At 49.4% G+C, this 27,835-nt stretch overlaps 1 protein-coding gene across 1 annotated transcript in view; it reads right to left on the bottom strand.

Moving 5' to 3' along the window:
- The window catches only part of LOC144146511 (neprilysin-1-like), a gene marked incomplete in the record, with an annotated part of 55,392 nt that extends 45,033 nt beyond the window's left edge, over positions 1-10,359 (bottom strand). Inside the window, 3 exon segments of the mRNA XM_077678456.1 lie at positions 2,344-2,465; positions 7,001-7,131; positions 10,227-10,359. Of these exon segments, the coding sequence (XP_077534582.1) occupies positions 2,344-2,465; positions 7,001-7,131; positions 10,227-10,244 (271 nt within the window).
- Between the last annotated feature and the right edge of the window lie 17,476 nt (positions 10,360-27,835).

A 27,835-nucleotide genomic window follows, 5' to 3' on the forward strand; every position in this document is an offset into this window, starting at 1 on the left:
CTTGAGTGTTGACGTGAACGGTGAAGCGCCAAAGTGGGAGGAGGGGGGGGAGGGGGTGAAGTGATGAGCCATTCATAATGATTCGAAACATCGGAGTTTGCTGAAGAGACTCCAGTGATCGCCTCCTGTATCTTTTCAATGCCAAACGCGTCATCCCCTTGGGCCAACCAAGCCCTTTTCTTCTACTCCTGCTACTCTCCCAACTGCTAGCCTTCACAGCGCTTTAGTCACGTGACCGGTCAATCTCGGCGCGACGCGTGGTAGAAAGCGGCAACGTAGGCAAACCGTGCTTAGTAGCGGCGCTGCGTTTTCTGTCGTTATGAAGAGCGTCGCTTCTTCGGAGGTGTCGAACATGTGTTTCCTTGGGGCCCCACCTCACGACATGTGTCCGAAAGAGGGCGACTCCGTCATTCCCAATGTAAAGCGGGCGATGCGTTTGACATTGAAGAAATACAAGAGGCGATGCTTCAGTGGATGGGGCGGGTAGCGGAGAGTGAAAGCTTGCTCTCGGCGGTCGTGCGCAGGACACGCCGTAATGAGTCGGATACCCTGGGTTGCGGAGCATACGGACCCAGGGAAGGGCAGTTCGCGAGATACCCCAATTCTAATCACCGCGCATGGTGTTCCTAAAAAATGCTTCTATAGACTGGATAGCTGATTAATCAGTAATTTGTTTCTTCGTGTCCGCTCATTCGGTCCTGACAGAAAAAAAATTCGCGACAGTCACACGCTTCAGCAGTAAACTGGGTAGCCCAGGATGAATAGTCCCGTGATAAAAGCGTGTTTGGTACCCTGTGTTACGAATCAGCCCTCCACAGGGCTTATTGCAATACTCCTCGGCGGTGCGGCGAAGCCTCCACTACGTGCGCCTTTCAAGCAGGCCTCCCTGTCTGTGACACACGCTAGCAGCCGACGATTCAAACGCGTCGCTACACGTCTGGATCTCTGGCGCCTCGCTATCGGCGTGATTCCAATCGGCGTTGGCAGACGAGGCAGGCTTCAAGTTGCCCGAAGGACGCGGAAGCCACTCCGGAGACCTCCTTTCTCCCCTCTCTCGGGAGAGGGGAGAAAGGAGGTCGGTAGTAGCAGCGTGCGCCGCTACTACCGACCGCTCACGAACTCTGGAAAGTGTGTTGTGTGTGTCTGTGCCGTACACGTCGTGTGCACAATCCAGAGGGAACGCTTGTTTTGACCGTTGGCGCTTTGGGTATAAATAAGCCCTCCCCCCCCCCCCCCCCCCAAGCGCTGTAGTTCATCCCTGTTTGAGCAGTGAATCAATGCTGTCACTCTGTTCGAGTCCCGTGCTGTAACCTCACCCGTCAGGTCGTTGTTCTTGTCTGGCTTCGGCCCATCTCTCGCCATGAAGTAAACAAGTTACGTTTGCCTTCGGCTTCTGGTATTCTTCGAGGCAGCAACATTGGCTGGCCGCTCGCTTCCCCACGCTACCACACGCATGTCGGAGGCTTTTATCTCAGTCGGCTTATGGTATGAATGGACAGATTTTCTTGTCACATTGTACGCTATAAATCCTTCCTGACCTCGAACATTCATTGTGTTTACATTGTTAAACATCTGCGTCTGCCATCGACTAATCCATGTGACGCAGCGGCATTGAGTTTACCAATACCCTTGCAGATATAAGTGCAGTACGGAGGCTAAACGCCAGTCACTAGGCCAAGGTTATCAGCCAGAGGGGCCTCGTTTGTACCCTCGTTTGTCAGGGGAACCGAATGTAGTTGTATCTGAAGTACATAATTTGTGTCAAGAATAAGATTTCGAACCCCAACGAATTCAATGCCACGCCCATGGGATAGCTGTTTCTTTAAGGAAAAAGGGCGGACCAGACTTGCAAATGACGCGTTACAAGTAAAAACTTACTAGTGTAAACCATACTTTAGAGTAACTTGTAATTCAGCTGCTTTTTTCTCTAATTGAATATAAACCTACCCGTTTCAAGACTTCCCGGCCGTTTGTGTGCGATAGGGGTTAGATGTGCCACAGTTCTTAAGCCAGAAGCGAAAACAGCCAATGCTTTTTTTTTCGAAACCCGTACAAATAATACGGAAACACGACAATTAGTATGTCACTAAAACACCCATGAACGAAAGTTTTAAGTACGTAGGTGCAGGTGCCAATTTCTCTCCCTCGGATTTTTGGCGACCTGGCTATTTATACAACGCTATATATGTGCTACCGTAAGAAGAAGTTGCAGAAATAGTAACGTTAGTAGTAATCTCTAAAGCAATTCTCGATTACTTTTTCGACGGTGTAATTGCACTTGTCTTTGGTTTTTTTCAGTAGCGTACACAAGTGTGGCGTGAACCAACAGCACCACGCACTCACCCACGAAGCTTTTGAGAAAAAGAGCGATGGGAATTGTAACCAGCAGGAACGTGGCCACCGGCACGGCGCCAACCACGAACCACCAGTACGAGGCCGACTTGTTCTGGTTCTCATTCTCGCGTCTGCGAACAACACAACAGTCCAACGCGGAAAGGAACTTTGCAAGACTTGTTGACGCGACTTGAAATCACAGAAGACCGAAAACCAGCCTGTCGTCTTTGCCCGCAAAACACCGTTTTACACCCAGAGAACACGATAAATCAAGAGTACTGTGATTTGGGCGAGTTGGTAAACATTCCTGATTGAAAATCAGCGTGGAAAAAAACAAAGCACATAAAATTGCAGCATCTCCATTCCGTTGATGATGGCGAGGGTGCGGAGTACGGGGACTCGAAATGACATCCAATTTGCGCCCCGAGTGACATCCGATTAGCGCCCCGACCGTCATTCGATTTGAGCCATGAGTTGCACCTCGATCATTCCCTCAATGAAACTGCAACTCCCGGTTCAATTGGAATTTCGCTTGATTTTCGCTTGATGGTGGTGTGCGCGCGGATGGACGCGGACGGACATTGGGAGGTATAAGGTACTCCGCACCGTTACAGGCGAGGGAGTAGGCCGTTTCACTCCCGGGTACTAACGCGTGGTTGTAGCCGAATTGGTAAGATGACTGACACTAACTCTGTCTGGTCTACCAGACACGGGCTCGAATACTGCTGCTGCCTGTGTGATTTTTTGAGATTGTAAATGCTATGCGCACGGACACGGACGGACACTGTGCGGTCCTGAGGTACTCCGCACCTAAAAAGAAATGAGAAGTAAACAGGACAGTGCTGTCCTGTCTACTTCTCGTGCGCACTGTCCTGTCTACTTCTCGTGCCTATTTTGTGCTTTGTTTTTTTCCGCACTTATTTTCAATCATGAGCTCGATAAAGATTGTCGGCTGAGCTCACGCGTTCATTTTTGCATATGCTGGCGTCGGCGATTGGCGCGTTCGGCTGGCAGCGCTCAACAAGGCCAGCTTACGGATTGTAAAAATACCGACAATTCCCACGCATAGTTGATCATCGACGTGAAGGGAAGTTTCATGTGCATGCGGTTGCAAAGCCGTCCCTCAGAAAGTCTTTTTCGGAGTATTGCCCGGCACCCACAAACGAGACGCGCTGCTCTCGCAAGACTAGGAGATGCTTCCACCGGCGACGACAATTGGTTCGGCAGTCGACAACACAACAGAGTTTCATACTAATATATAGTCGAGGGAAATCTGTCGCTGCAGTCTCGTTCCGTCGTGGACGCCGCCATAGCACCGAGCGTCGTTCCTAGCCTAATTGCCTTGGCTAGTCGCATGGCAACGATTGTCGCATTTTTTAATGCGCAGTATTCTTCGCCGAGTACCCCCCCCCCCCCCCCCCCAGCCACGAGCGTGTAACGCCCTGCATTTCCACAGAAATGCAGATTTCGCGAAAGTTGCAAACAAACGTAATCGTTAGAATTATGTAAATAGAGATAATAGGTCGAGCAAAATTTTGAAACACTAGAAAATAAGACAAATACAAAAAGATTACGGAAAATTTCAAAACGTATACCACATGCCATTTCCACAATAATGTAGATTTCGGGAAAGTTTCACCTGTAATCGTTATAATAGCGGAAATGGAGATAATTGTTTGAAAGAATTTTTTCAAAACTAAGAAAATAAGAAAAACAAAATAATTACGGAAAATGGCGAACCGTGTAACTCCCTGCATTTCCACAATAATGCAGATTTTGAGAAAGTTCCAGTTGTAATCCTTATAGTAGGTAAATTGAGATAATTATTCGGGCAAAATTAAAAAAAAAACTTAAAAAATAGGAAAAATAAATCAAAATTACGAAAAATGGCAAAACGTCTAACGCATGGCATTTCCACAAAAGTGACGATTGTTTAGTAATTGGAGGTAATTCTTCCGACAGGATTTAGAAAAAAACACAAAAATTTGGCTATAAAAAACTTACACTCAAGGCAGGCGGCATAAGAATGGTACGCATTAGTAGATAATTTTCTGAATTTCTGCAGAATATTTTGTTCGGCCAGCATATTCTAAATAATGTTTGACAAACACATCTTTTAAAGCGAAACTTTAGTGTTCTCACTGATGGTGTCTGTAACGCGAATCCGCCCTGTAGGAAAGTCAACTTTCCATGACCATGATGATGATTGTGGGTGAAGTGTAGGAAGACAGAAATTTTATTGCTTCCCTGCGAAGCTGGGCGACAGCGCCGTTACACCCCTTCCGCTAAAGGTTGATTTGCAGCAGACGGAGGAGGTGACGCGATTGATTGATTGTAGGGTTTAACGCGCCGACGCAACGCAGGCGATTAGGCGCGCCGTAGTGGAGGGCTAAGGATTTTGACCGCCTGGGGATCTTTAACGTGCGCCGAAACCTCGTACACACGGGTGTTTTTGCTTTTCGCCTCCACCAGAAAAGCGGCTGCCGCAGCCGGGAACCGAATGAACTTGTGCCAGCACCGTTGAATATAATCAGTACCTTTTTCAGCAGACCGGTTAACGACGATTGGACGACAAAAAGAGTTACGTTGAGCCTACCGTCGTATGTTTAGGCTTAACGCTAGGTTACCTAAAATGTTGAGCCTTAACGACATGCCAAGAAAAAAACATTGGATTGGATTCGATTGGATTGGTTTGGATTAGATTGGATTGGATTGGATTAAAGTGGAGTGTGTTGGATTGTGTTGCGTCATAGCCGCGGCACGTTGCGTCACAGCCGCGGCAGACGCGCTGGGGCCGGCGCATGTGCAGTACTCTCTCTTCCGCAGTTTCCTCTCCTTCGGGCGCGCTGCGCATATAACCGGTGTGCCGTTCTCCGGCGAAGCAACATCCACGCTTGGCTCAAACACCTAGAGTCCACGCCGCTTTACAAGTACGCCAACGTCGTCATCGACTGGGACCGGCTTACGCAGTCCCCTCAACGTTCTGCGCGCTATTGGCCTCGAGGACATACCGTGGCGCCACCTACGAGTCACGTCACTTGTAGGACGCCGAATTTGGTTGTCGTCTGCTACAACACATTTCCCGTGCGTATGCGGAAGCGTGCTTTCTTGTTGTGACCACTGTCTCGCCCCCTCCTTGTGGATTTGATGCAAATTACCAAAAAAGTTGTCTGTAAACCAAATAATCCAGGCCAGCAATCAGCGACTCGCTTGTTCCCGGCGATACCGCCGCGTTTAGGTAGTTGCTACCATCGCGACCCACAGCTCTTACATATGCAGCCAGCTAACGCCAAGGACGATGCAGCTGATGCCTAGAAAACCGTGTGTACGAGATTTCCGCGCACGTTAAAGATCCCCAGGTGGTCAAAATTAATCCGGAGCCCTCCACTACGGCGCGCCTCATCGCCTGCGTTGCGTCGGCGCGTTAAACCCTATAATCAATCATTCAATGATGCCTAGAAAAGTACGCTGTAGATTCATTATGAAATACTTGTGACGGGACATGTGTGTGCAAGGAAACAGTTTGTAACAGCGACGGAAACGCGTCGCTCACTTAATTTTAATCTCACCGCGCGAACTGCTCGTATTGCCTGGTAAATGAATGACTACGTGAGAACGGTGATCAGATTGCTTCGCCGCACATGCTTAAAAGTGTTGTTATGGTCTGCAATTTGGCTTAATCAGTGCCTCTTTCCCCCACGATGTTTTTACAATCATGCCCGGATTTGATTCACGATCACTGTCGTAGCTTGTACTCTGCACGGATGATGTTTACTTTTGGCGACTTGTCCGCAATGTACGAACGGTATGAACGCGAGTTTTTAGCGCCTTCGAGCGGGTTTGTACAAGGCTATATTTAGTTTTCATTATGTTCTCGGCGGGGTCATTTATAATTGCACCGTGTTTTGAATGTTTACAGTGAGCCGGCCTTTCTCAAGCATCAATTTCGAAACGCACGACTTCTCACAGAAGGCGAGGCTGCGTTCGAGGCGAAACACATCGTTAATGATTTCGGGTAATGGGGAGATTTAGAATAGGAGAACCCAGCGTTGGGGGCCCCCAAGGAGCTAGAGGAACCCAAATGCAACACGCCGTCGCGTGCTCGACGGGAGGGCCTTCCTGGGGAGCATTGTAGCTTACTAACTGCAGTCGCGACAAGTGCGTATTGCTGCATCGGGGCGAGTATCGCTCTAGCTGACATTGATACAGAGCCATTTACCATGTTATCCCTTTTTGTGTAATCTTACTGCTGTCGTAACCAAGTGACCGTTGCTGCATATAGCGAGTATCGCTCTATACGACATTGATACAGAACCATTTAGCAGCCTGTATCTCTTTGTGTAATCATACCGCTGGAAATTCTTTTTCGGCCGCACAATACTGTAACCAGAGCTGCCACCGGTGACCGCCTTTTTGGACGTTTAAGAAACGTTGGACGTCTTGGTAACAAAGAAACTGCATTTTCAGGCTGTCTGGATGTCGGCGTTTTACCCGAACTGGGTGTGGCGCGCACGCAAACGCAAACCACAAATTTCTTATAAGACACTCAGCACTGCTTCAACCACTGACAACGTCTTTGTATGCGCCAGAGATCCTTGTTCACCCTTTTCCGTGTTCCTTCCTACGCGACATGGCAAAGGTCAAATCAAGGAGCTCGGTCACTCACAGCACTGAGGTGGTGTTGAGGGTGGTGTTCTTGTTGGCGGTGGTGGAGTACTTGGACGACGAGTTCTGCTTGGAGTAAGTCGTGGACCCTGTTGTGTCTCGCAGCTCCGTCGTGTCGCGGGACGTAGTGTCCTGCGACAAAGGTGCACTATGCAACTAGCGCGGTAGCCACATTCTGCTATGGTACTCTTGCAAGCCTGACGGGTACGTGTTGGTTGGTACCAAAAAAATTACTTAGATTCCCAGGTTAACCTTTAATATTCCGATAAACAGTAAGAATAAATTACCGTAGAAACCAATATGCAAATATTATTTCTTCACGTACGACGTCGTTTACCCTATCGGCGGTTATAGGCACCACCGCATATATTCTTTGCTTAGTCTAATCTCCCGGCAGCCGTGATAATTACCTCCGGGAAATTCTCACGACAGTTTCTTCAAATGTGGCTGGCCTAAAATTTACTCAATAATATTAGCTCCCAACGTAGCCTGACATAACCTAACCTCGCCGAAAATATCGTAACCTAACCGAACGGATCATGGCTACCCAAATCCAGCCGAACTGCAACTGACCTAAACCGCCGCGGTGGCTCAGTGGCTTAGGCATTGCGCTGCGGAGCGTGACGTCGTGGGTTCGATTCCCGGCCGCGGCAGCCAGTTTTTTGATGGAGGCGGAAAGCAAAAACGCCCGTGTGTACGAGATTTCGGCGCACGTTACAGATTCCCAGGTGGTCAAAATCAATCCGGAGTCCTACACTATGGCGCGCATCATCGCCTGCGTTGCGTCGGCGCGTTAAACCCTACAATCAAAATCAAATCAAATCAACAAACGTAACCTAACCCAGCCCAACGGCATAGAACGCAACCTATATTAAGCCTAATCAAACCCATTCTAGAAGCCGTGTGCGTCGATCTCTTGATATAGAAATAACCAGAATAAAAAAGCAAAATCACGATGAGCGATAACTTCAAAATTCCGAAAGCTTAAAAAAAAAGAGAGAACTTCAGCAATGCCGGACTCGAACCTGGGAATTCATGTTAAAAAGCAACTACTATGCCACAGCGCCACAGCAGCAACTGTAGGGGCGAGAAGTTATGGAATATTTCTTCCAGAGAATCTTCGGGTGGCTTGTCTAGCCAATGAGAGGCGACTGCCCTGAGAAATTTCTGAAGGTTATTCTCAAGGTTGCCGTGATTATTAATAGACTACCGATATTCTTCAGCATCGCATTTGTAAAAGGGTTGTACGGTTGCCTTTGCGGTATCAAGGTACCAAATATGACATCTGTGGCTAAATAATTGGAATAAATCTCATGTCATCCGGGCTTCCTTTCTTTTTTCACACAGGACGGCTTTTAAAAGTAATCACTGAATTTTTTTTAACCTGTACGCATTAGATTTCTTCACTGGAGTTCAACATAACATTTTAGGTCGCTATTGACACAGGGGACATAAAGCACTGCTCTGAACTTCAAGGGCCAGTGTTTTAAGGTAATCCCTGAATTAATTTCGGCTGCGTTTAATCTCACGACAACCGTGAGAATTACCTCCGGGAAATTCTCACGGCAGTTTCCATAAAAACTGGCTGGCCTAAAATTCACTGAATATTATTACCTCCCAATGTAACCTAACAAAACTTAACCTAACAAAACTCAACTTAATGTATCATAACCTACCCAAATCCAGCTCAACTGCAACAATCATAACGTAACCCAGCCCAACGACACAGAATACAATCTATATTTAACTGAGTCCAACCTATTCGAGAAGTCCTGTGCATCGATCTTCTGATATATTATTAATCACGATAAAAAAGCAATAATAATCACCATGAGCGATAACTTCAAAAATTTCGAAAGTTAAAAAAACAAAATTCCACCATGCCGGACTCGAAACCTGTGCTTTCTAGTTTAAAAGCAAGTGCTATAACCCAGCGCCCCAGGAGCATCCGCAGGAACGAGTTTTTAGGAACTATTTGTCCCATACAATCTCCTGGGGGCATGCTTAGCCAATCATAGGCGACTGCCGTGAGAAATTCCTGACCGTAATTCTCACGGCTGCCGGGATAATAGACACAACAATTTATTTCACTCATACAGAATAATCTGACGAGTCGTGGTGACGTAGTACAGTCTGCGGTCGCACTCATTCAACGTGCATATAAACAGAGTTAATATTTCGGAAACTAAATAAGTTGTGCGTATAACCCATTAGGGAAGATTTCACGCGTCCTTCATACAGCTGCGGCCGAACGAAAAAATCGCAGCAACAAACGTTGAATTAACTGAGCTTGCAAGCAGTACGTCGTTCTGCCTTAGAATAGACGAGTATTTTGAAGCTATTGTTCTGGCGCAACATAACGACATGGTGGTGTCTATTATCACGGCAACCGTGAGAATTACCGTCAGAAATTTCGTGCGTCAGTCTCCTCTCATCGGCTGAGAACGCTATCCGGAGATTCTATGGGATATATATTCCCTAAAAATCGGTGTTTGCAGCTGCCCCTGTGTCGCTGTGGTATAGTACTTGGTTTTAAACGTGAAGTCTCAGGTTCGAGAACGACATTGCGGAGTTCTTTTTTTTTTTAGCTTTCGGAATTTCTTGGTCATCGTGATTTTGTTAATGCCTTTTTTTACTCCTGTTTATACTATATCAAGAGATCGTCTCCTAGGACTTCTGGAATGGGTTGAATAACGTTTTATATAGGTTGTGTTCTCTGTCGTTGGGCTGGGTTGGATTAGGTGTGATGCAGTTGGGCTGGATTTGGGTAGGCTACGCTAGACTAGGTGAGGTTACGCAAGGTTACGTTGGGACGTAATATTATTCAGAAACTTTTAGGCCAGCAAGTTTTTATGGAAACTGCCGTGAGAATTTCCCGAAAGTAATCTCACGGTTGCCGTGACATTAGACGCAGCCTATATCTTTCTACGGTTACAGCATGAACACGGTGCAATACATGTGCAGGTTTCACTCAATAAAGCGGCGGGCGTCGCTGCACGAGTGGCTACAAACAGACCGTAAGCGAACACATGTCCTTCGTCCAGCTCTACCAAAGAAACACCAAATTCTGCACGCCATCAGGACATGTCTTGGGCAAAACAACCTTACATACAATATCTATGCGCACGAAGTGGGCGTCAACAACACACTGAGGTAGCATATGAGGAGCTTTGAGAGTGATTAAAGTGACGTAGTGAAATACCGTACATTGGGCGTCGGGCACTCACCCCGGTGAAGGGAATCATGGCTGTTTATAGCATTTTTTGTCCCCGGCCGCGACTCTGGAGGTAGCTGGTTCTAGATGTCACGCTCGCGCCACGCCAGCCCCCGACCGCGCGATTTCCTCTTCGTCGTTGCCCACTTTGTCCCACGCCGCTCTTGTACGTCGAAGAAGAAGGCGCCGAATGCAACCGTGCCGGTAGTCAACCAAGACACCAGCCCTCCGCACTCGGGAAGCTTGTTAACAGCCGCAAAAGTGGCACGTTACCCGTGACCAGTAGGCGAGGGCCGGTTCAGTTTCTAGCGATGATGACGGTGATGTCTACGACCATGTCGATGCCCTCATCGAGCCTTTGCCGTCGGGACAAGGCATGAAAATGGTAGCTTTAACCGGTGCTGCCAAATTGTAAGAAGCTATTCTCATTGAGGGGAAAATATAGTTCCTTACGCCGTACAGCAAACATTCGCCAAAAAATAAAGTACCACTGATCACCAAGCAAGGGTGGCTTGAGATGTTTACAAATGATGGTGATGTCTACGGTGGTGGCGGTTCCTACGGAGAGATCCTAAAGCGATTCAGGGGCGAGAGGAGGGAGTACCCGGCCCCGCACCACGAACTATCCCGTGCGGAGTCGGTGATGCTTCGTCAGATGCAAGTGGAATGCGTGCTAACCCCGGCGTTGGCGCGCCACATCTGCCCCGAGGTGTTCGCAGACCCAGTGTGTAGCGTCTGTGAAAGGGAACTAGCGACACTCGGCCACATCATGAAGTGCGGCGGTGAAGTGCGCGATGGGGACGGGCAGTCCCTGGATGCCACGTACCCCGAGCAAGTGGAACGCTGGTTGCGCTCCAAAGACTCATCATCACAGAGATGGGCGATCCAGCGGCTCGAGGAGGCCCTGGCTAGGCAGAAGAGAAAGGGGACCAAGGACCCGGTTACCGGGTGCCGTGGGACCCCAGTACCGGACGCCCTGCCAGGAGCACACCCCGAGATCTAGGCCCAGTGCCCTAGGACTTTTAATAGACTAGGGCATTAGAAGGGAAGCCCCGAGCCCTGCGCGGCCGGTTGTCAACCCCACGCAGGATCTGTAAATAAAGTCTGTTCTCTCTCTCTCTCAGCGCGCAAACACTCATCGAGCTTTTCCCGATAGGAGAGTGCCAGAGAGTGTGATGACGATGGTAGCTATGATTGGTGTCGTCAAATCGTAAAACATTGTCCCCACAGCTGGAGAAATCGACATCGGAGGGAAAAAGTAAGGTTTATGATAGGTATGTCAACAACAAAAGTCTTTTTAGCATTTTGTAGAACGCTGCATTGGTCATTTTTTGCCTCGTCCTTAAAGAAGTTGTTTATTATCTGTCAATGCAACAAAAGTTTTTGGAACCTCTAAAAAGCTTTCTAGTTTTTTCTATTGCTGTATTTCGCACAAGTATTTGACATTTCCTTATTATATGATCACGGTTGAGTCATGTGAGTTTTTTTAATCAGAGGGAAGTATTACACTACAAAAGGGTAACGTAGACTATGAAATGAAGCGCCTACTGCTTACTCAGAAACATATATAAATCGCTGACTAAAAATCATTGAGGTTCATTTCTTGCTGGGAGTAACATAAAAAACACATTGGGATGTCTCATATTCCCTTCACACGTCACATGTCTGCAATATATGCCAACAGCCTGCCATTAGCACCGCAACGCGCAATTTGGTATAGCGCAGTAAGTACACAAGTTACTCGAATTTACGCTCTCTCGGGTGCGTGTGGCTTGAATAGTGTTTAGCAGTGTTTAATCAATAGTGTTTAACACTCTTGCCACGCCTTCCTTATACTTGCAGGTACTGCATGAACCACCTACCGCCTTTCACTGTGGAGTATATTTTTTTAATGCGATAGATTGCCGTACGGCACAACAGGGAGGTTTATAGGTACAACAATGCACTAGTTCACCGCAGAATTTATCTGAAAAAACAAACTTCTGGACGTTTTCTAAGCGTGTTCCAAAATACTTGGTGGTGCAAACCAAAAAGGGAAACGGTTAGTTGAAACGTGCGAACGTGATTGCGAAAGTCTGGCAGCACTGGTAACAAATATAACGATAGTGATAATCAGCTTGCTATATTTCACCAGAATCAACAAGCTGCAACGACGTTATCCTAACGCGAGACATTCATACTTGGCCTCTTCAAATTACGGGGTCTGGGCTCTTAGCAGTTTCTGCTCTGGCAGGAAGTCGTGTCATGGTGACATTCCTTGCCCTTTAGTAAACACGGGAAACCCAGAAATCCAGGACAGTGCAAGCCACGCGAGACTGTCGTTTCTTAACTGTCGCCTCTACGGTTACATTCCTTAATGTCGGACAATCTATGTGGCGCTACGGTATTCGTGTCGACGCGCTCGGTCCGGACCGGTCTCTTCTGGGGGAAAACAGCGTGGCAGTGCAACCGATATTTTTGTCAGGTGCATCTTTTCGGCCACAGAAGAAAGTGAAGAACGGAACCGGGTACCCTTCTATGTGGAGAGCGTTGGGCCGATGTATCTGGCCAGAATTAAAGTTTTCCAGCACACTTTCTCACTTGTGGCTGGACACAGTGGCACCAGTGCTTACATATTCACCCCTAAAGTATTACGACAACGCTCAAAATGACTGCCGAGAAGACGACGCCGGTTGCTTCGTCCTACATCGACACACACAGTGCTCTGTTCATGATGGCGGGAAAATTTGAACGGTACAATCTATCGTGCAACTGAATTTTATTATTTTGATCAGCCGACGGCAAACCCGCTCATCCGACTGAGACGAACCGGTGAACAACAAGCGGTCGTTCTATGCTCTTCGCCAAGTAACAGTAAGACTGACAGACGTAACTGCGGGGATTGGCGGCTGCCATTTACGCATTTCTAAACCCTCGGAGTCAGAAGAAAATCGTTATAATTTCAAGTTTCATTCGATTGAACTCCGCGAGTCGGCGATGCAGACATGCTGCCCATCGAGGTGTCCGCCGGGTTTCCTAGGAGCGCCAACGAGTCAGAGTGCGTCGGGGTAGCTTTTTAACACCGCAGCTGTTTAAGCTTGAGCTTGTCCGGTGGCTTCAGCAAAAAAATACAAACAGAACAAACTCCTCCGGCGCGAGGCGCCAGGAAAGACCTCGGTGCAGCTGTGTAGGCGGAGCCCAGCCTCGCCGAGCTATGACGTCACTGCGCCGACGTGATCGCGCGCCGGCACTGCTATACCTTCAAGAACAGTCTGCCCAGCGTTCTTGGCGTGATCTCTCGCGTGCTCTTCTTCTCACCAGTTCACGTGCGTTCGCGCCTGAAGCGGGAAGCACAGAATATATCGCGCTACAAACGCCAATTTCGGCAAGCCGGTTGCTATAGCATGTGCTAACACGGTCCCCTTTGGGGGAGATATGAAAGCCTGAGGTCAAAACGATTTGGGCCTGCCAGCCATGGAGAACTATCAGCGGCAAGTTCTGACATTCATGTGAGGTCCAACAGCCAGGTCTCCGACGAAAGCAGAGATGGGACGACAGAAGGCGAGCGTAATTCCCGAAGGAAAGCGTGGCGCGTAAGCCGTCGCGCCGCCACAGGAGAACGGAGGCGGCGACGTCGGTCCGATCCGTAATATCGCGCCGGCGAAGCGGGGGCAAAGCTTCAGCGACTTTCACAAGATCCGGCGTCACGAGCTCGCGTACACTGTACATACTTTAATCACTGAGTGTCCATTGCTCTTTGGAGCGCTGACGACGACTCCACGCAGAAATATTGACTTGGTCTCGAAGCATGACCACGTAGAAAACGTCGTCAAGTCTCCAAGCATAACCAGGGGTAATGTTAGCTGAAATAGAAATGTGCTAATAGGAATTGTAATAGGAATACGAAATAAAAATATGCAAGCTTCGCGGATTTCGAAGTTTTCGCGCTACTAGAAGAAAGCTGCGCAAATTTTTTCGACAGCACTGCCACAACCGAATCCTACCGGCACCTCCTCGAAGATGATTTTTTGCCCGAGCTAGTTAAAACCCACATCGAGAAAGAGGTTAGCATTTTGCTACAGGATGGAGCACCAGCCTACTTCGCCGCTGAAGTGTGCCGTGGACTTTACGGCACCTTGCCGAACCGGTGGATGGGGCGAGGCTGTGCCTCGGCGCCCTGGCCTCCGCGCCCTCCCTATCTCACACCCTGCGACTTTTTTGTGTGGGGATATGTGAAGTCCCAGGTGTACCGCAGCGGCCCAGCAGCAAATACCGAGACCTTCTCAAGAGTCATCCAGGCAGCCTACATTGCCATCGACAAGATGAGGGAAGCCGTGTTTGACGCTTATATTAATCATAGAGTTTCATACTAATATATATTAGTATGAAACTCTATGATATTAATAGGCTACAGAAGTACATCGGCGCTGACGGCGGCCACATTTAAAAATAAGAACCTGAGCATTTTGTTTTCTAACAGAGAACCTGTTCAGCAAATCGTAATCTTTCGTGTCCGCAGTTAAAAATACCATCAGCGCGAGCCTCGCGGCGAACGCCCGGCAGTTAACAAGAGGAATGCGCGGCATTTTCTAGGTTAAGAAAATGCGGCGCATTCGTGTGTGCGTGCCTCGCGACAACCGTCCAGCATCACCGGCAAGCATACCCAATTAGGGAGATTGCCCAACATTGCGGAGACGGTCCAGCAGTTAAAAAAAAACAAGAAAATGCTGAGCGCTCATGTGTGCGTGCCCCGGCGCACGTTTCTGAAGCAAAGTATACCCACTTGGGGATATTGGCCAAGACTGGCGAAAAAACCCAGCGTTCGCCCTAATCGTGGCAACACTTGCTCGGAACGAGAAAGACACGCCATAGTGTATCCCCTTCAAGGTGATGTTCAATGATTATCACTTAAAGGAGCCATGAAGAGAAAACAAAAGTTTGTTTTATTCGAAAGATTAGGTGTTTCATAGTACCCCAAGCGCTTTCCCGGAAGCAAATGATGCTTTATTCACTGAGAAATAAGGCAATTTAAGCCAAAATTTTAAATCTCCCGCTAAAATTGAACATTCCGTGACGTGTACAATGGCGTCATAGAGCCGGTCCATGAAACAGATACTTAGTATGTCGACTCCATATAGCACCCACACGCGGGAGTCGATCGAGACGGCGGCCATTTTAAAAATACTAGTAAAACCTAGTGCACCCGCAGCCCTAGTCATGGAATCGCCTGATCCGGAGAACAAAACTCTCGGCGAGGAGCTCAGGCTTGCATTTAACAACCTCACACCACAAAAACGCTCAATGCTTCTAAGTGCACGAGCGGCAAGAGTTGTGGGATACGCGGATGGACCGGAAAGCGACCATTCCGCGATAGGCACAACAGGCGAACGGCCAGCCGTCGGCACCGCTGCCTCGTCAGCCCCGTCGCGACGGACGAATATAGACTGGTACGTATGTGCCGTATTTTGATTACGGTTAATAATAGTTCAATTTCAGTAGCAGTATCACTTATGCCAGTTGGCCGGTGTCGTGTATGGAAAGCCGTTCGCGCGAGCTCTCTGCTTCGACCAGAAAGATACGAGCGTCAATGCGCGGTGTTTACGGCATTTTTTCCCCAAGGTCAGAGCGATTTGATGAAGCCCCCGACGAGCGCCAGCATGTCCCAGGAGTGAGCTAACGTAAGGGTCCCTGCCGTAATCACTTCCTCGGAAATGAAGCGAGCACACTGGTACTTCCTTTAGCTCTCTTTCTCCTCCGTTTGCAAAGTTCACAAAACGTAGCCACTTGCTTCGCCTAGGTTCGTCGTTGGGCAGCACATGAAAGGAGATCTCCTCACCGGCGGGGATGTCGCACTCCCTCGACGATTTGCCCGTACTACAAGGGCATTTCAAAACGCAGCAACGAAATTTCATTGTAAAGTACTCGAACAAACTGCAGTTTTCAGTGGTTGTAAACTGGAAACGAGCTCGTAACGACAGCAGCAAGCCAACACCATTCGAAACTTACGCGACGACTAGCTCTATCTCGTCGCTTCCTGCTGTTCCTTACTCCCCTCGTTTCTATTTTTACCTTTGCTGGTTGGCGATATGACGGCCAACCTCCTGTGAAGGGATTACGATACGAAGCAAGGTCGCGGCTGTGCGTGCTGGAACGGTTCGTTGGCCCTGAAGAGCCTCGAACCCGAAAATTCGTCTGCGCGACGGCGAGATGTCGAGCTCGGCCGGAGCTAGTTTTGTGCGCATTGGCGCACACGCTTGCGAGTTCGCTCGGACCTTCAACCGTTTACTCCACCGTTCTTTGTCATAAAAAGAATGTGCAGTATGTTTCACGGGGATTTAGCTCGCTATATAAACTGTAAGCCCTGCCTAACCTGCGTTTGCTTTTACCGGCCTCCGCCAATCGCAGAGCATTCCCAAGTGACATCACAGGTTCTGTTGCGGAAAATGAGCTGGTGGGTCGCATGGTCATTTCCTTTTTTCCTAATTATGTAGCTTATTTGAGCGAAGTTTGCGTTATAAGTGGTGTCGTTATGGTTCTAACGAGGCAATCTTTCGAATGAACCAAACTTGTGTTTTCTCTTCATGGCTCCTTTAAAACAAATGAAAGAAGCTCACACTTATAGCAACAAAGAAGGAGTAAAGGACGTTGCGGCAGCGAAGAAGCGAATCGGCTACAATCGATGACTTAAACGTTCGTAATGGTCGCGAAGGTAGCGCACAGCCTCGCAACCTGCAAGTCTTACGCGTCAGCGTGAGCTTCCTTCATATTTTTGTAGCGCAAACTCCACTACGCTACCTCGACCAGTGTTCGCGCGGTGAGGAGTTTTGCCCTTGAGCTCTAGAGGTCAAGCCACACCCCCTTCCGCAAGTGCCCGCCAGTGAACAGCGGTCCGATGGCGGAAAGAGATAGGCGATCAGGGAAAGGAGGCCTGCGTGGGACGTAACGCAGGAAGGCGAGGAGGCCGCCGCCGCAGCGATAAGCGGGTGCCACGAAGGAAGGCCACAAGGCCCTGTGCGGCGCAGAACCGTGTGCGATAGAGGTATGCGAACATCCAGCTGTAGTCCCTCGTGCAGCAGCGAGGCTTAAGCAACGCCGTGAGGCTCAAAAGAGGAAAAACGGTACTGTTGCGTACAGCTTCGCTACCTTGAAGTCTTATGCATTAGTGTGAGCTTCCTTCATTTTTTTGTTTTCTTTGACTACACAGTGAACTGTTCAAATGACTAGAACATTCCGTTGTTTCACCCGGAAGACGATGTGAATTGCCAGAAAAAAGGTACTTCCTAGGCCAACAAATCCAGCGTAGCGATAGCATCTTGCAGACATTTTTCATACCTTGTGAAAGCAGATGAGGAAACAAATCCATTGTATATTGGCAAATGATGAACCGTGGGAATATTTCGTTATGAGCGCTATAAGCTGTTGTGTTACTCTCTGTGATCATCGTAACTTGGGGCAGAAAAAAGGTATCGGATCTTCCGCAAAACTTTTCCACAATCGCGCGTTTCGTTATGCATGCCCCAGACGGCGCCGTCATTCCAAGATCCACTTCCACGTCCGAATTGGCCGCCATTTTCTTATAGACGACCGCGCTTTCTATTTTTTTGTTCTGGAAAAACAGTCAAGTGCCGTTGTCGTTCCCGCGTCAAGCAAAATAGACCAGGAAATGCGACCTTTGTGGGCAGTTTGAGGGCGAAAGAAGCATCGGTTCCCCCGAGAACCTTTTTAAAGACGTTAATTTATCAATTTAGCACCCTGTACCAGTGTTCACCGCCCGGATTTGCACGTGTTTAGCAACCCTGTGTTTTCATCGCAGTTTGTAATAGCAGGAATTTTGGTGTATGGTCATTAAACTCACTGACCTCGCGCCCGCAAGCTAAACAATATTTTCTAACCTTCTTCCCCTCCCCCTCCCCCCCCCCCCCCCCCAAAAAAAAAAAGAAATTAAATTGGCGCAGCTTCGCACTAGCGCCACGAAACTGGGCAAGCAGCGAAGATGGCGGCCCCACCTAGATTATTCTTTGTTCGGCTAAGTTTATGCGTAGTTATGTTTTCCGACTCAGTCAAGTTTCCTGCGTGGTGTCGTCGTTAGGCCCAAAGAGCAGTGAACACTCGGTCATTCCAATATATGCGTACAATGCACACGGGCTCGTAGCTCTGAATCTTCTGCAACTCGCGGAATTTTCGGCGCTTCAATGGCGCGATATTCCGGACTAAGCCGAAGTAGTCGCATCCATTCTCGAGTAGCGGCACGGCTGCCTTGGCGGCGCGGTTTTTTATTGGGTAGCGACGCTTTGATGTCGCCCATCTCTGCCCAGACCCGGCTGTTGCTCCTCACATGGAATGCCGAACTTGCCGCTGAAAGTGCTCTGCAGCTGGCAGGGCCGGATCTTTTTGACCGCACGCTTTCATATCTCCCCCAAATGTGACCGGTTAGCACGTGCTATAGAACCGGTGGCAACCGGCTTGGCGAACTCGTCTTGTAGCGCGATCTCTTCTGTGGTTCCCACTTCAGGTGGGAACGCATGTGAACTGGCCAGAAGAACAGCAACCGAGAGACTGAGCCCGCGAGAGAGAGAGAAAGAGAGAGCACGCGGTTGGTTGTGGTTTGAGGAAAAGGAAAAGGAAAGAAAGTTCACTGGGGTTATTTTCAGCTCTGCAGGGAGCTCAGCTGCATGCAACCCAGTGCGGGGGAACAGAAGCAGAAGGGAAGTGAAAGGACAAAGTAGAAAGAGAGACAGAGAAACACAAAAAGAGAGGATAAAAATAAGAGATAGGATTATTAGACCGGGAACATCAGCCAGTCAAAGCGGTCTGGGCTATAGCCGCTGCGTGACCCCGTCGTCTCCAGGAAATGGAGCAGATGAGCGAAGACCTTCTGTTGGGTTGCCGCAGGCCGAATCTAGAACAGAAGGTGCTCCATGCCGACGCAGGGAAGGCCGTGACGCTGGAGCACTCGGTGGAGCTCTGCTCTCGGCGCCGCGTGGTGAGGGCCGCAGCAGAGTAGATGTTCCAGGGTCTCTGGCGGTGAGCAGTCCGGACATGTAAGGGAGTCTTTGCGACCCTGTGGGTGCAGGCTCTCCGCCACATTGCAACAGTCGATCCGCATGCGGAAAATCACAGAGTGCCTCCCGGCTGATGGGCGCGGGCAGTGCCCGCGGCGACAGGGCACTGACAACCTAGAGGGGGGCGGAGGGGGGGGGTAGCATCGTCTTCACCCCGCAGGCTAGGACAGTGCAGTTCTCGTTGATTGACGCCACGCACACACACACACACACACACACACACACACACACACACACACACACACACACACACACACACACACACACACACACACACACACACACACACACACACACGCACGCACACACACGCACACACACGCACGCACGCACGCACGCACACACACACACGCACACACACACACACACACACACACACACACGCACAACATGCTTAGTTATAACTAAGCATGTTGTCCAAACAATTGGTCTCATCAAAAGGATTGCCAACCGTCAGCATGTGTTGTGGGAGCGTAAGAGATAGCGACCTAATCAGGCCTTTGTGATCAACAAAATAACATGCTCCCTCTCCTACCTTCATGCCAGTGCTGCTAAGTTACAGAAAATCAATTGCCTCATCAGAAAAGCCTATCAAGCGGCACTTCAGATACCCCTGTACGCCTCCACTGCCAGATTAGACCGTCTGTGTATCCATAATAATGCCGAGGAGCTTGTGGAGGCGCACCTGACAGGACAAATGGCATGCTTATGCACTACCTCAGCCGGTCTGCTCATCCTAGACCGACCCGGTATTTGTGTCCCTACTTTGCCGGCTCGTAAATCCCCCATTCCTCGCGCTATTCACACTCGACTTGTCGTCCATCCTGAACCGCGCAACATGCTCCCTGTGTATCATGCGCGTCGCAGAATGCAACGAGCGCAGGCTCGTCAGCGACATCTTGGGAAAAAGCGCGAAAAACGACTACATGTAGAAAACAACACAGGAAGGCGCCGTCCTGTGTTCTTTTCTACGTGTACTCGATTTTCGCGCTTTTTCCCAAGATGCATCACCAGCTCGCCCAACTTTCAATTGTGTTAAGTCGTCAGCGACGTCTTGTACGCGGACGCGGCAAAATACCGTTACCCTGATGCTTATGCCCTGGCCATAGTGAATCGGCCGGACGACCCCCCGTTATTCTCCCTTAAAGTTAGCACTCCTTGCACTGCCACGGCGGTGGAGGCGGCAATTGCGCTCGCCCTCTCACAAAGGCCGACCCCCACGATCGTAATCTGTGATTGAAAGACGGCCGTTCAAAATTTCGCCCGTGGTATCATTTTGCCACTGGCACTAAAAATTATCGCTCAAAATCCTCCAACTTACGCTGTAGAACTGCAATGAACCCCGGCCTCGGGACTCGGGGGGAACAAGGCGGCCCATGACGCGGCTCGAGGATTCACAATCCGAGCGGGAGCCAGCCTAGTTCCTTACCACGGGGCGCGATCAGCCAGACACCGCCTAATTACGTATCATGACATACTAACGCATTCCCGCCTCGCCCGCCGAAAATACGCCCCAGCGCATCCTCAGCATAGCCATAAGCAAGCGCGCACCTGGCGACTTCTGGAGGCTCATTCTTTTCCATTCTTGTGAACCAGGGTAGCGTGGTCTAAGTAGACCGTGGGTGGCGTCGTGCCGGTGGAGTCATGATGACGAAGTTGACGGAGAAGAAACCTTTATATACAAGTATTTACATCGCGGTATCAGAGAACAGGCAGTGCGCTCCTGCGCGCGAGATTAAATAGGCGCGTTGGGTTCGTTCCCCTTCACCCTTTTTCTCGGATGACGTCAGGACGCGCCAATCACAAGATTCACGGCACTGATAGTAGCGCCCCCAAGCACAAACACACACACGCACACACACACGCACACACACACACACACACGCACGCACGAGAGACACGCTCTTCTGCGCAGGTGAGGGTTAGGTTGCCCCCGCCATGGCAATCCGCCGTGGGTCGGAGCCCCCTTTTGTCCTGGCGATGTTGCACTACCGGGAAGACGTCTTGCATTCATCTGTAGTAATATTCGTCTGGTGGCTAGTTGAAGACTTCTCCAGCGTCATCAAACATGCCAGAAGAAGGGCATGACAATGCTGGGCGGGCCCGCCGCCGATGCTTGCAGTGCGGGGCGCCAAGCAATGCTATTCAGCACCGCCGCTGGCCGGTTGGCGCTTGAGGGGCCACTAGGTCGCTGAAAGGCTGTTGTCAAGTATAGTTGCATAGTTCGCCACTGTGAACACGCCGGGTCGTGGAAAGTCGACGAGGGAAGACCGGCAACAGGTTTTTGGTGGTTCACCCGACCGCAGAAGACTGGTTGCGTAACAGCATCGCAACACCCTCGAGGGTGGTGCTCCATCAAATCCACCCTTTCCTCTACCCCTCACCTCATTGCGCCGCATGTGTCGAGCGCACCCCACTTCCTCACACCACTATGTGGGCCTGTCCTTCCAATTCCTTCCCTTTAATCCCGCATGACGAGCAATGGGAGGGTGCGCTGGGTAGCTCCGACCCGGGCGTTCATATCGCCTTGGTGGAACGTGCTGCCATCGTCGCCGCCGACCTCCAACCGGCGGCCACCATGCTTCCCTAACCCCAGAGGCTCAATAAAAGGGTAGCACCGGACCGACACCGGTGCTACCCACCCAGCACTGAAGACACGCTCCCTCCCCTTGATTCCACCTTCTGTTCCATACTTTCCCACTACAGGCACACACGAACAATATACCCCCCGCCCCAGCCCTCCCTCCCAACACACCACGCCACCATTTACCGCCGCCTACAATTGAGACCTTCTATAATCACCCCATCCTACACAACATCTCACCGTCCCTTTTCCCCTACAACTGCCCACACTGGCACATACCTCTCACCACTTACCATCTTGTTTTCTCTTGTCCTCACCACCCTAACTCCATCCCATCCCCCAAACCCGAGCAGTGGGAGTCCGAGCTGACCAGCTCAGCATCAGAGCGATAGCGAGCCCTGGTGCAACGAGCTCTGGACGCAGCTTGGACGCGTGGCCTCCTGGACTTGGGAGACTGAGCACATCGTGGTGTGCACAATAAAAGTTTATTCCTCCTCTCTTTTTCTCTCAGTCAGCCCGACTGACGTTAAAATAAACACAATGGAATCACACTAAACACAACGACTGGCACCTGGCTAGAGGCGGTTACTTAAGTGACGTTCCTGAACTTACACCAACCATACGCGCTTTACGTTGACCCACCCTGTTCCTCGTCCACTCTGTAGAGCTGACACGACTTGCGTGAATGTCAACACTGCGCACCTGGAACATACACAAAATACTCTTGCGGGTTCGACAAAGACATGAAGGAGAGGGGAAAAAGATGTAAAACAGTGCAAAACTTATAACTGTTGTTGCATGGCGGTGCGGAATGTTTCGCTGTCCACTACATTCACTAAGGCTCAAGCCCCCTGCCCGCGCGTATCTCTCCGCCGAACCACATGTGCTGCTGGGTACGTTTACCTAAAGATATTCACGCGGTTTTTACAATGACGCACCGCACTCCTCGCCCTCTTTCTTGAGTGAATTCGTCATCCGTATAGAGTTTCATACTTCTGGCGCACGGTCTAGGGGAGCCGCGCTTCAGCGAGGGGTCGTGATGTACCGGGCAGGCACGTTTCACTTGTCCTTGGCATGGCTCACGAACAGGCTGGAAAGTTGCCTCTGGCTCCAAAAAAGCAACAATATTACTGCAGAAGAATAATAAAATCTGTTTTGTTATTATGAAATTAAAGCTCCAGAAAGAATTATTTGTCAGGGATTATTTGGAAGCTTCATGCGAGATGAACATGAAAACAATGTTACCCATTTTTGTTGGTTTTGGCTTCAAGACAAAAAAGAAGCCATGCGCCTAACCAAGCCAAGTAGGCAAGAAACGTCGCTAGCTGCAATGGCACCACCCACGGCGGCCCGCGAATGCAGCGCCAGATTTCCCTCTAGTATGTATTAGTATGAAACTCTATGGTCATCCGTCACAGAAATGCTTGTCTTTCTGTAGTTGATCTCTTCTGCGAGAGGGGGGCCCCTGTGCACCCCGGGTAGGGGCCTTAACCCCGGGGCAGTCATCCTCACGGACGCTTGGCCTACGCTTCAGCACGTCCACGCGGCCAACCAGCCCACCAGCAGCAGCGGCAACCCAGAGCGCTCCCTTGCGGACAAGCTGCACACAGTGTCCCCCCAAGGCTGTAGCTTCTTCGGAGGTCGTTTTCTCTGCTCGGGCTGGTTTTCCGGACGCCGACCGTTTTCAGAAAAAAAGCAGCGTTTGGCAGTAAAGTTGCTTGCTGGTCAGTTTGCTTATTGGCATTACATCTACGCGCGTTCGCGTATACGCCCAGAGCATTGCGATCGCTGCGCCGCCTGCCGCCGCTTCTCCGCGGCGTTGACGGGATTAGCGCTGCGCGGCCGATAGGGGCTCATGCAGTGTTTTGGTTCTCGTTCGCTTCTTTTTGCCCTACTACGCCCTAAAAAAACTTGTTATGGTGACGTAAATACTACGTTTAGGTCACTTCAAAAGCCGCTGCGTCTTGGTAGGGTGCTCAAACACCCACAATAGCTATCCGCGAACGCGGTTCTGCGTCCTTCTTAGCCGCTGTTGCGGGCGTCAGTGACGGCAGCAGCATACCCCTGCTGTCACCTCCGAATACGACCGGCACAAGTGAATTTTATTGTCGCCTCGTTTAAACCTGATACTGGCACAGTGAGAGGTGTGTTTTCTTTTGCACAGCGGACAACGAATGCGGCCTCATTTCGAATATATGCGTCGTAGAAAAATATATTTCGGGAATGTGATTACCCAATTCCTGATAATAACTTGTGCCTTTTATAAGAATATAAGCCACGCGAAAATGTAAAGCATATTTCAAGGCTCTGCGTCGTGAAAGATGTGCACCCATGCCGTATAGCAAGAACCAAGAAAAGTGAATTAAACCACGGAAAAATAAATGGACTGGAAGTCCGGAAGAAACAAAATGGCTTGTACGGAAATGAAGAAGTCAGTGCAGCTTCTGAAATGCTAAAGACGTTTTTTCTAAGCTTAAGCCGGGTAGGACTCACGAAACCAACTAGTGTGCGAAATGCACTGCATTTCACGGGGCATGGGGAGGGGGGGGGACGCTTAAGTATTGTTGTGTACGAATGCGGAGCGAAATCAAGGAATGAACGTTTTAGTAATCACACACACACAAGTTACACGTTCACCTCACTCTAGTTTTCAGACTTCAACGAACAGTTCATCACTCGGCGGATGCATTTTTTGAAGTACACAAGTTCACAACTGATAAAAGCTGCCCTTAGAAGAGTGGGATAGCTGATAGGGCCCTCTGATTTCCGTTTGTGCTAGATTCTGCAGGCTCCCTGCGTCATATGACTGTGCTTCAAAGAAACGTTTAGTCGCGGACGGGCATTACTCTAGAAGCCCTTTTCCGCGCTGCTCGCGGACGATATATGTAACATACAGTCAAACCCGGCTATAACGAACCCGGATAGAGCGAATTATGCTATATATCGAACAAAAATAATTCAGTTACGGAAATGGGAAACATGGGAAACATATTCCTTATAACGAAGTTCACATCCGCTATATCGAACTCTGGGCGCCTAGAATGGCCGCCGAAATGCATGATCTCGGAGCGGCGATCGAGATCTGAGATTGCCCGCGACCACGGAGCAAGAGCGGCGACTGAGACATTGCGCCTCGCATGGAGCGACGTGACGCCTAATACTTTCCGTAACTGTTTCCGATGCGCGCGACTTGGGACGGAACCCGCCCAGTCAGCGAGTCCGGACCAAGACAGCAGCATCGGTGAACGGTGGGAAGAGCTCGCCAACGTTCCCGATGATGTCGCGAGTGAAATCCGTCCGACGCTTATAATGAAGCGCTTTCAGCAGTCGATGTGCTCCGCCAATGCTTCATAGATTTTTGAGGACGTGGACTCGAACTGGTGCAAACAATGTTTCGTGTAGAGAATGCTACGCTAGTTGAAGCCGCCAAAATGAAAGTGAAAACAAAAATCACCAGCTTTTTTTTTTTTGCAACGTGGGCAGTTAAGGCGGAAAGTAGCTTCGATACTTGCAATAAATGGATTATTTTGGTATGGTAATGGCTACTGTACTGTGTTCGTTTCTGCCTAAGCGGATGGCGGAGTTGGGGAGGCGGCGGGGTGCTCCAGCGGAGTGCGAACTCGTAACAATAAGCTCGTTATAGGCGGGTTCGGCTATTCGAACTATTGGATATATCGAACTAATCGCGGTGCATATTGAAGTTCGCTATAAACGGGTTTGACTGTATATGAATGTGAGCGGACGCTCAGCTCGCGACAAGACGCCCCAGCATTATTTTTTGTCGTGCGCTGATCTAGGATATAATATTGGATTATCCATCATACTTATTTCGTAGAATGTTCGTGAAACTTATGTCCAGGATATTAATCAATATCTGAGGTATGATATTGGCAAGTATAAGTGGCATGCTGTCAGGTATGAGCGCCCCGCTAGGTTACGTGAGCGCACAAAACTGATTTACATTGTAGTGTATAGCCATAGCATGACCACCTGTGTTAACTATGGTTACGGAGACACTGTTAGTAAACTTCAGAGCAGTGGAGATCACAATCATCTTCATATGCATATCCCGCTTTCGTGACGCTGACCTGTGACGCACATCTGGCGCTTGTACAGACCGAAAGTACCAGACTAAGATTGCGTCAGACACATTTACTCTCTCGTAAATGTGCCACATTTGCAAACAGAGAGACTGCTCCGCATAAATATGTATTTTCAACGCCAACAAACGGTAAATCTCAGTTGTGAACGGGCCCAGAAAGCAACGGTGACAGTGGAGAGCGGGCCGGAGACTCCCGCGGCTGCTTTAGAAACGGGCCGCTTCGGGGATTTCAGTGGCGCCAATACAGGCCGCGCTCGAGGCGTATATGGAGTTCTGATGTTTCTCCTACTCACATTTAGCTTTCCGGCAATTTTTCAATTTTTTATGCGCCTTCTTTTATGCTTGCTTCTACTTCCATTATTTTGGACTTTGAACAATCGCTTTCGTACCGCTTATAAGTTGTGATTCCCGTGCTTGTCACGCTACGGAAAAAAGAACCCGCTTGCTGGCCAAACCACTGTAGGGTATGTTCCACCTCTTCATGGCCATCTTGTCATCATCACTCGCAACATGGACGCCGGAGAAGAGGTGACCTGCGAAGAATCAGCGGCAAGTTTCATTGCAGTTGTCTCGATTTCTCGCATAAATTGAAAAGTGTGCTGTGAAACATAAGGCCTGCTGGTTAAGTGTCTACCGGCATACATGGGTGCGCTAAGCATCTATACGGAGAAGTTGTCCGACAGGACGATGCTGATGCCAGGAGTGTGCGGGCATGTTATGGTAGGCGAGGCCACAGTTTGTGACCAGACGTGACGCGTGAGGTTTTAACAACGCGCCCTTTTAATCGCTGTAAGCGAATCTAACACAGTTCCATCCAAACATGGTAAGCGGCCAAGCGTAGCGCACTCGGCTTTCTTCCGCTGCTTATCATAAATGCAGGGACAGAATTTTTACAGAATATAAATATTCCCCGCTTGTAAAACTCCGCTGAGCATGTATGCTTGTTTTCACGTGAACGCATAGAGTAGTGGAACGTTTGACGAATCTAGCACCAACCACGGAACGCTATCGATTTGTGAGTTTGTTTATCAGCCATGACAAACGTTTTTGTTGGCCTTGTAGAAAGATTAATAAAGCCAGCGGCGTTTTGGGATCTCTATACCTCAAATAGGCTGATTTTTGTGTAATATGGTCAACTTTACCTTTGTCTCACACAAAAATACTAACAGCAAAGATATGTGTTTCTCATTCATCAAATTTACCTTGCTACTTATCATTTAACGCTCCATTGCTCTAAAGGAGCAATACTGAAACTTCGGAACAGGATCACGCTGATCCAAGCCATAAGAAAGATTATGATATTTAAAAGAAGTTGAGCTGGTATGAAAGCCGGAAAGAAATATGGAATGAAAGAGGTCCATTCCTTCAAGACCGAAGCAACGGCCAACGTTATCTATGTTTTTATGCTAGGAAACACCCGATTTGGAAGAGTTTTACCCGGCCAGGAATCTTCGAGAGGACCCACAACCGGTGGTGCACTTCGGCGTCCGGAACCGAGATCGCCGAAGGATTGTCCTCATTACGGGCATCGCTGTGACGATCGTGATTGCGGGCGTCATGTGCTTGGCCATTACAAGCAACATCGTAAGAGTTTCTTTTCTGATTCTTGCTTGAAATGTTGGAGAGCTCTGATCAGCTGGCTCTCCGCATGGCACCGTGCTCTTGGGCTCGATAGTGTACGGACAAAACGTTTCGCAAAAATTGTCTCCTCCGAATCGGCATATGCAGTCCGACTACGTTACATATAAAGCTATCTTACATTCTATAGAATGGGTGTCACCAACAAGATATACCGACGTTCCCTAAACGCACGGACCCGTACAGCTCATGCCCCACAACTGCGGTGGGCACGTGTCCGGCAGCTGGCGGTTGCGCGCCGACGGCGTGACCGTCAA

Source organism: Haemaphysalis longicornis, unplaced genomic scaffold (genome assembly GCF_048455015.1).
Source record: "Haemaphysalis longicornis isolate Haplotype H1 unplaced genomic scaffold, Haemaphysalis longicornis Haplotype H1 scaffold_7, whole genome shotgun sequence".
NCBI lineage: Eukaryota > Metazoa > Arthropoda > Arachnida > Ixodida > Ixodidae > Haemaphysalis > Haemaphysalis longicornis.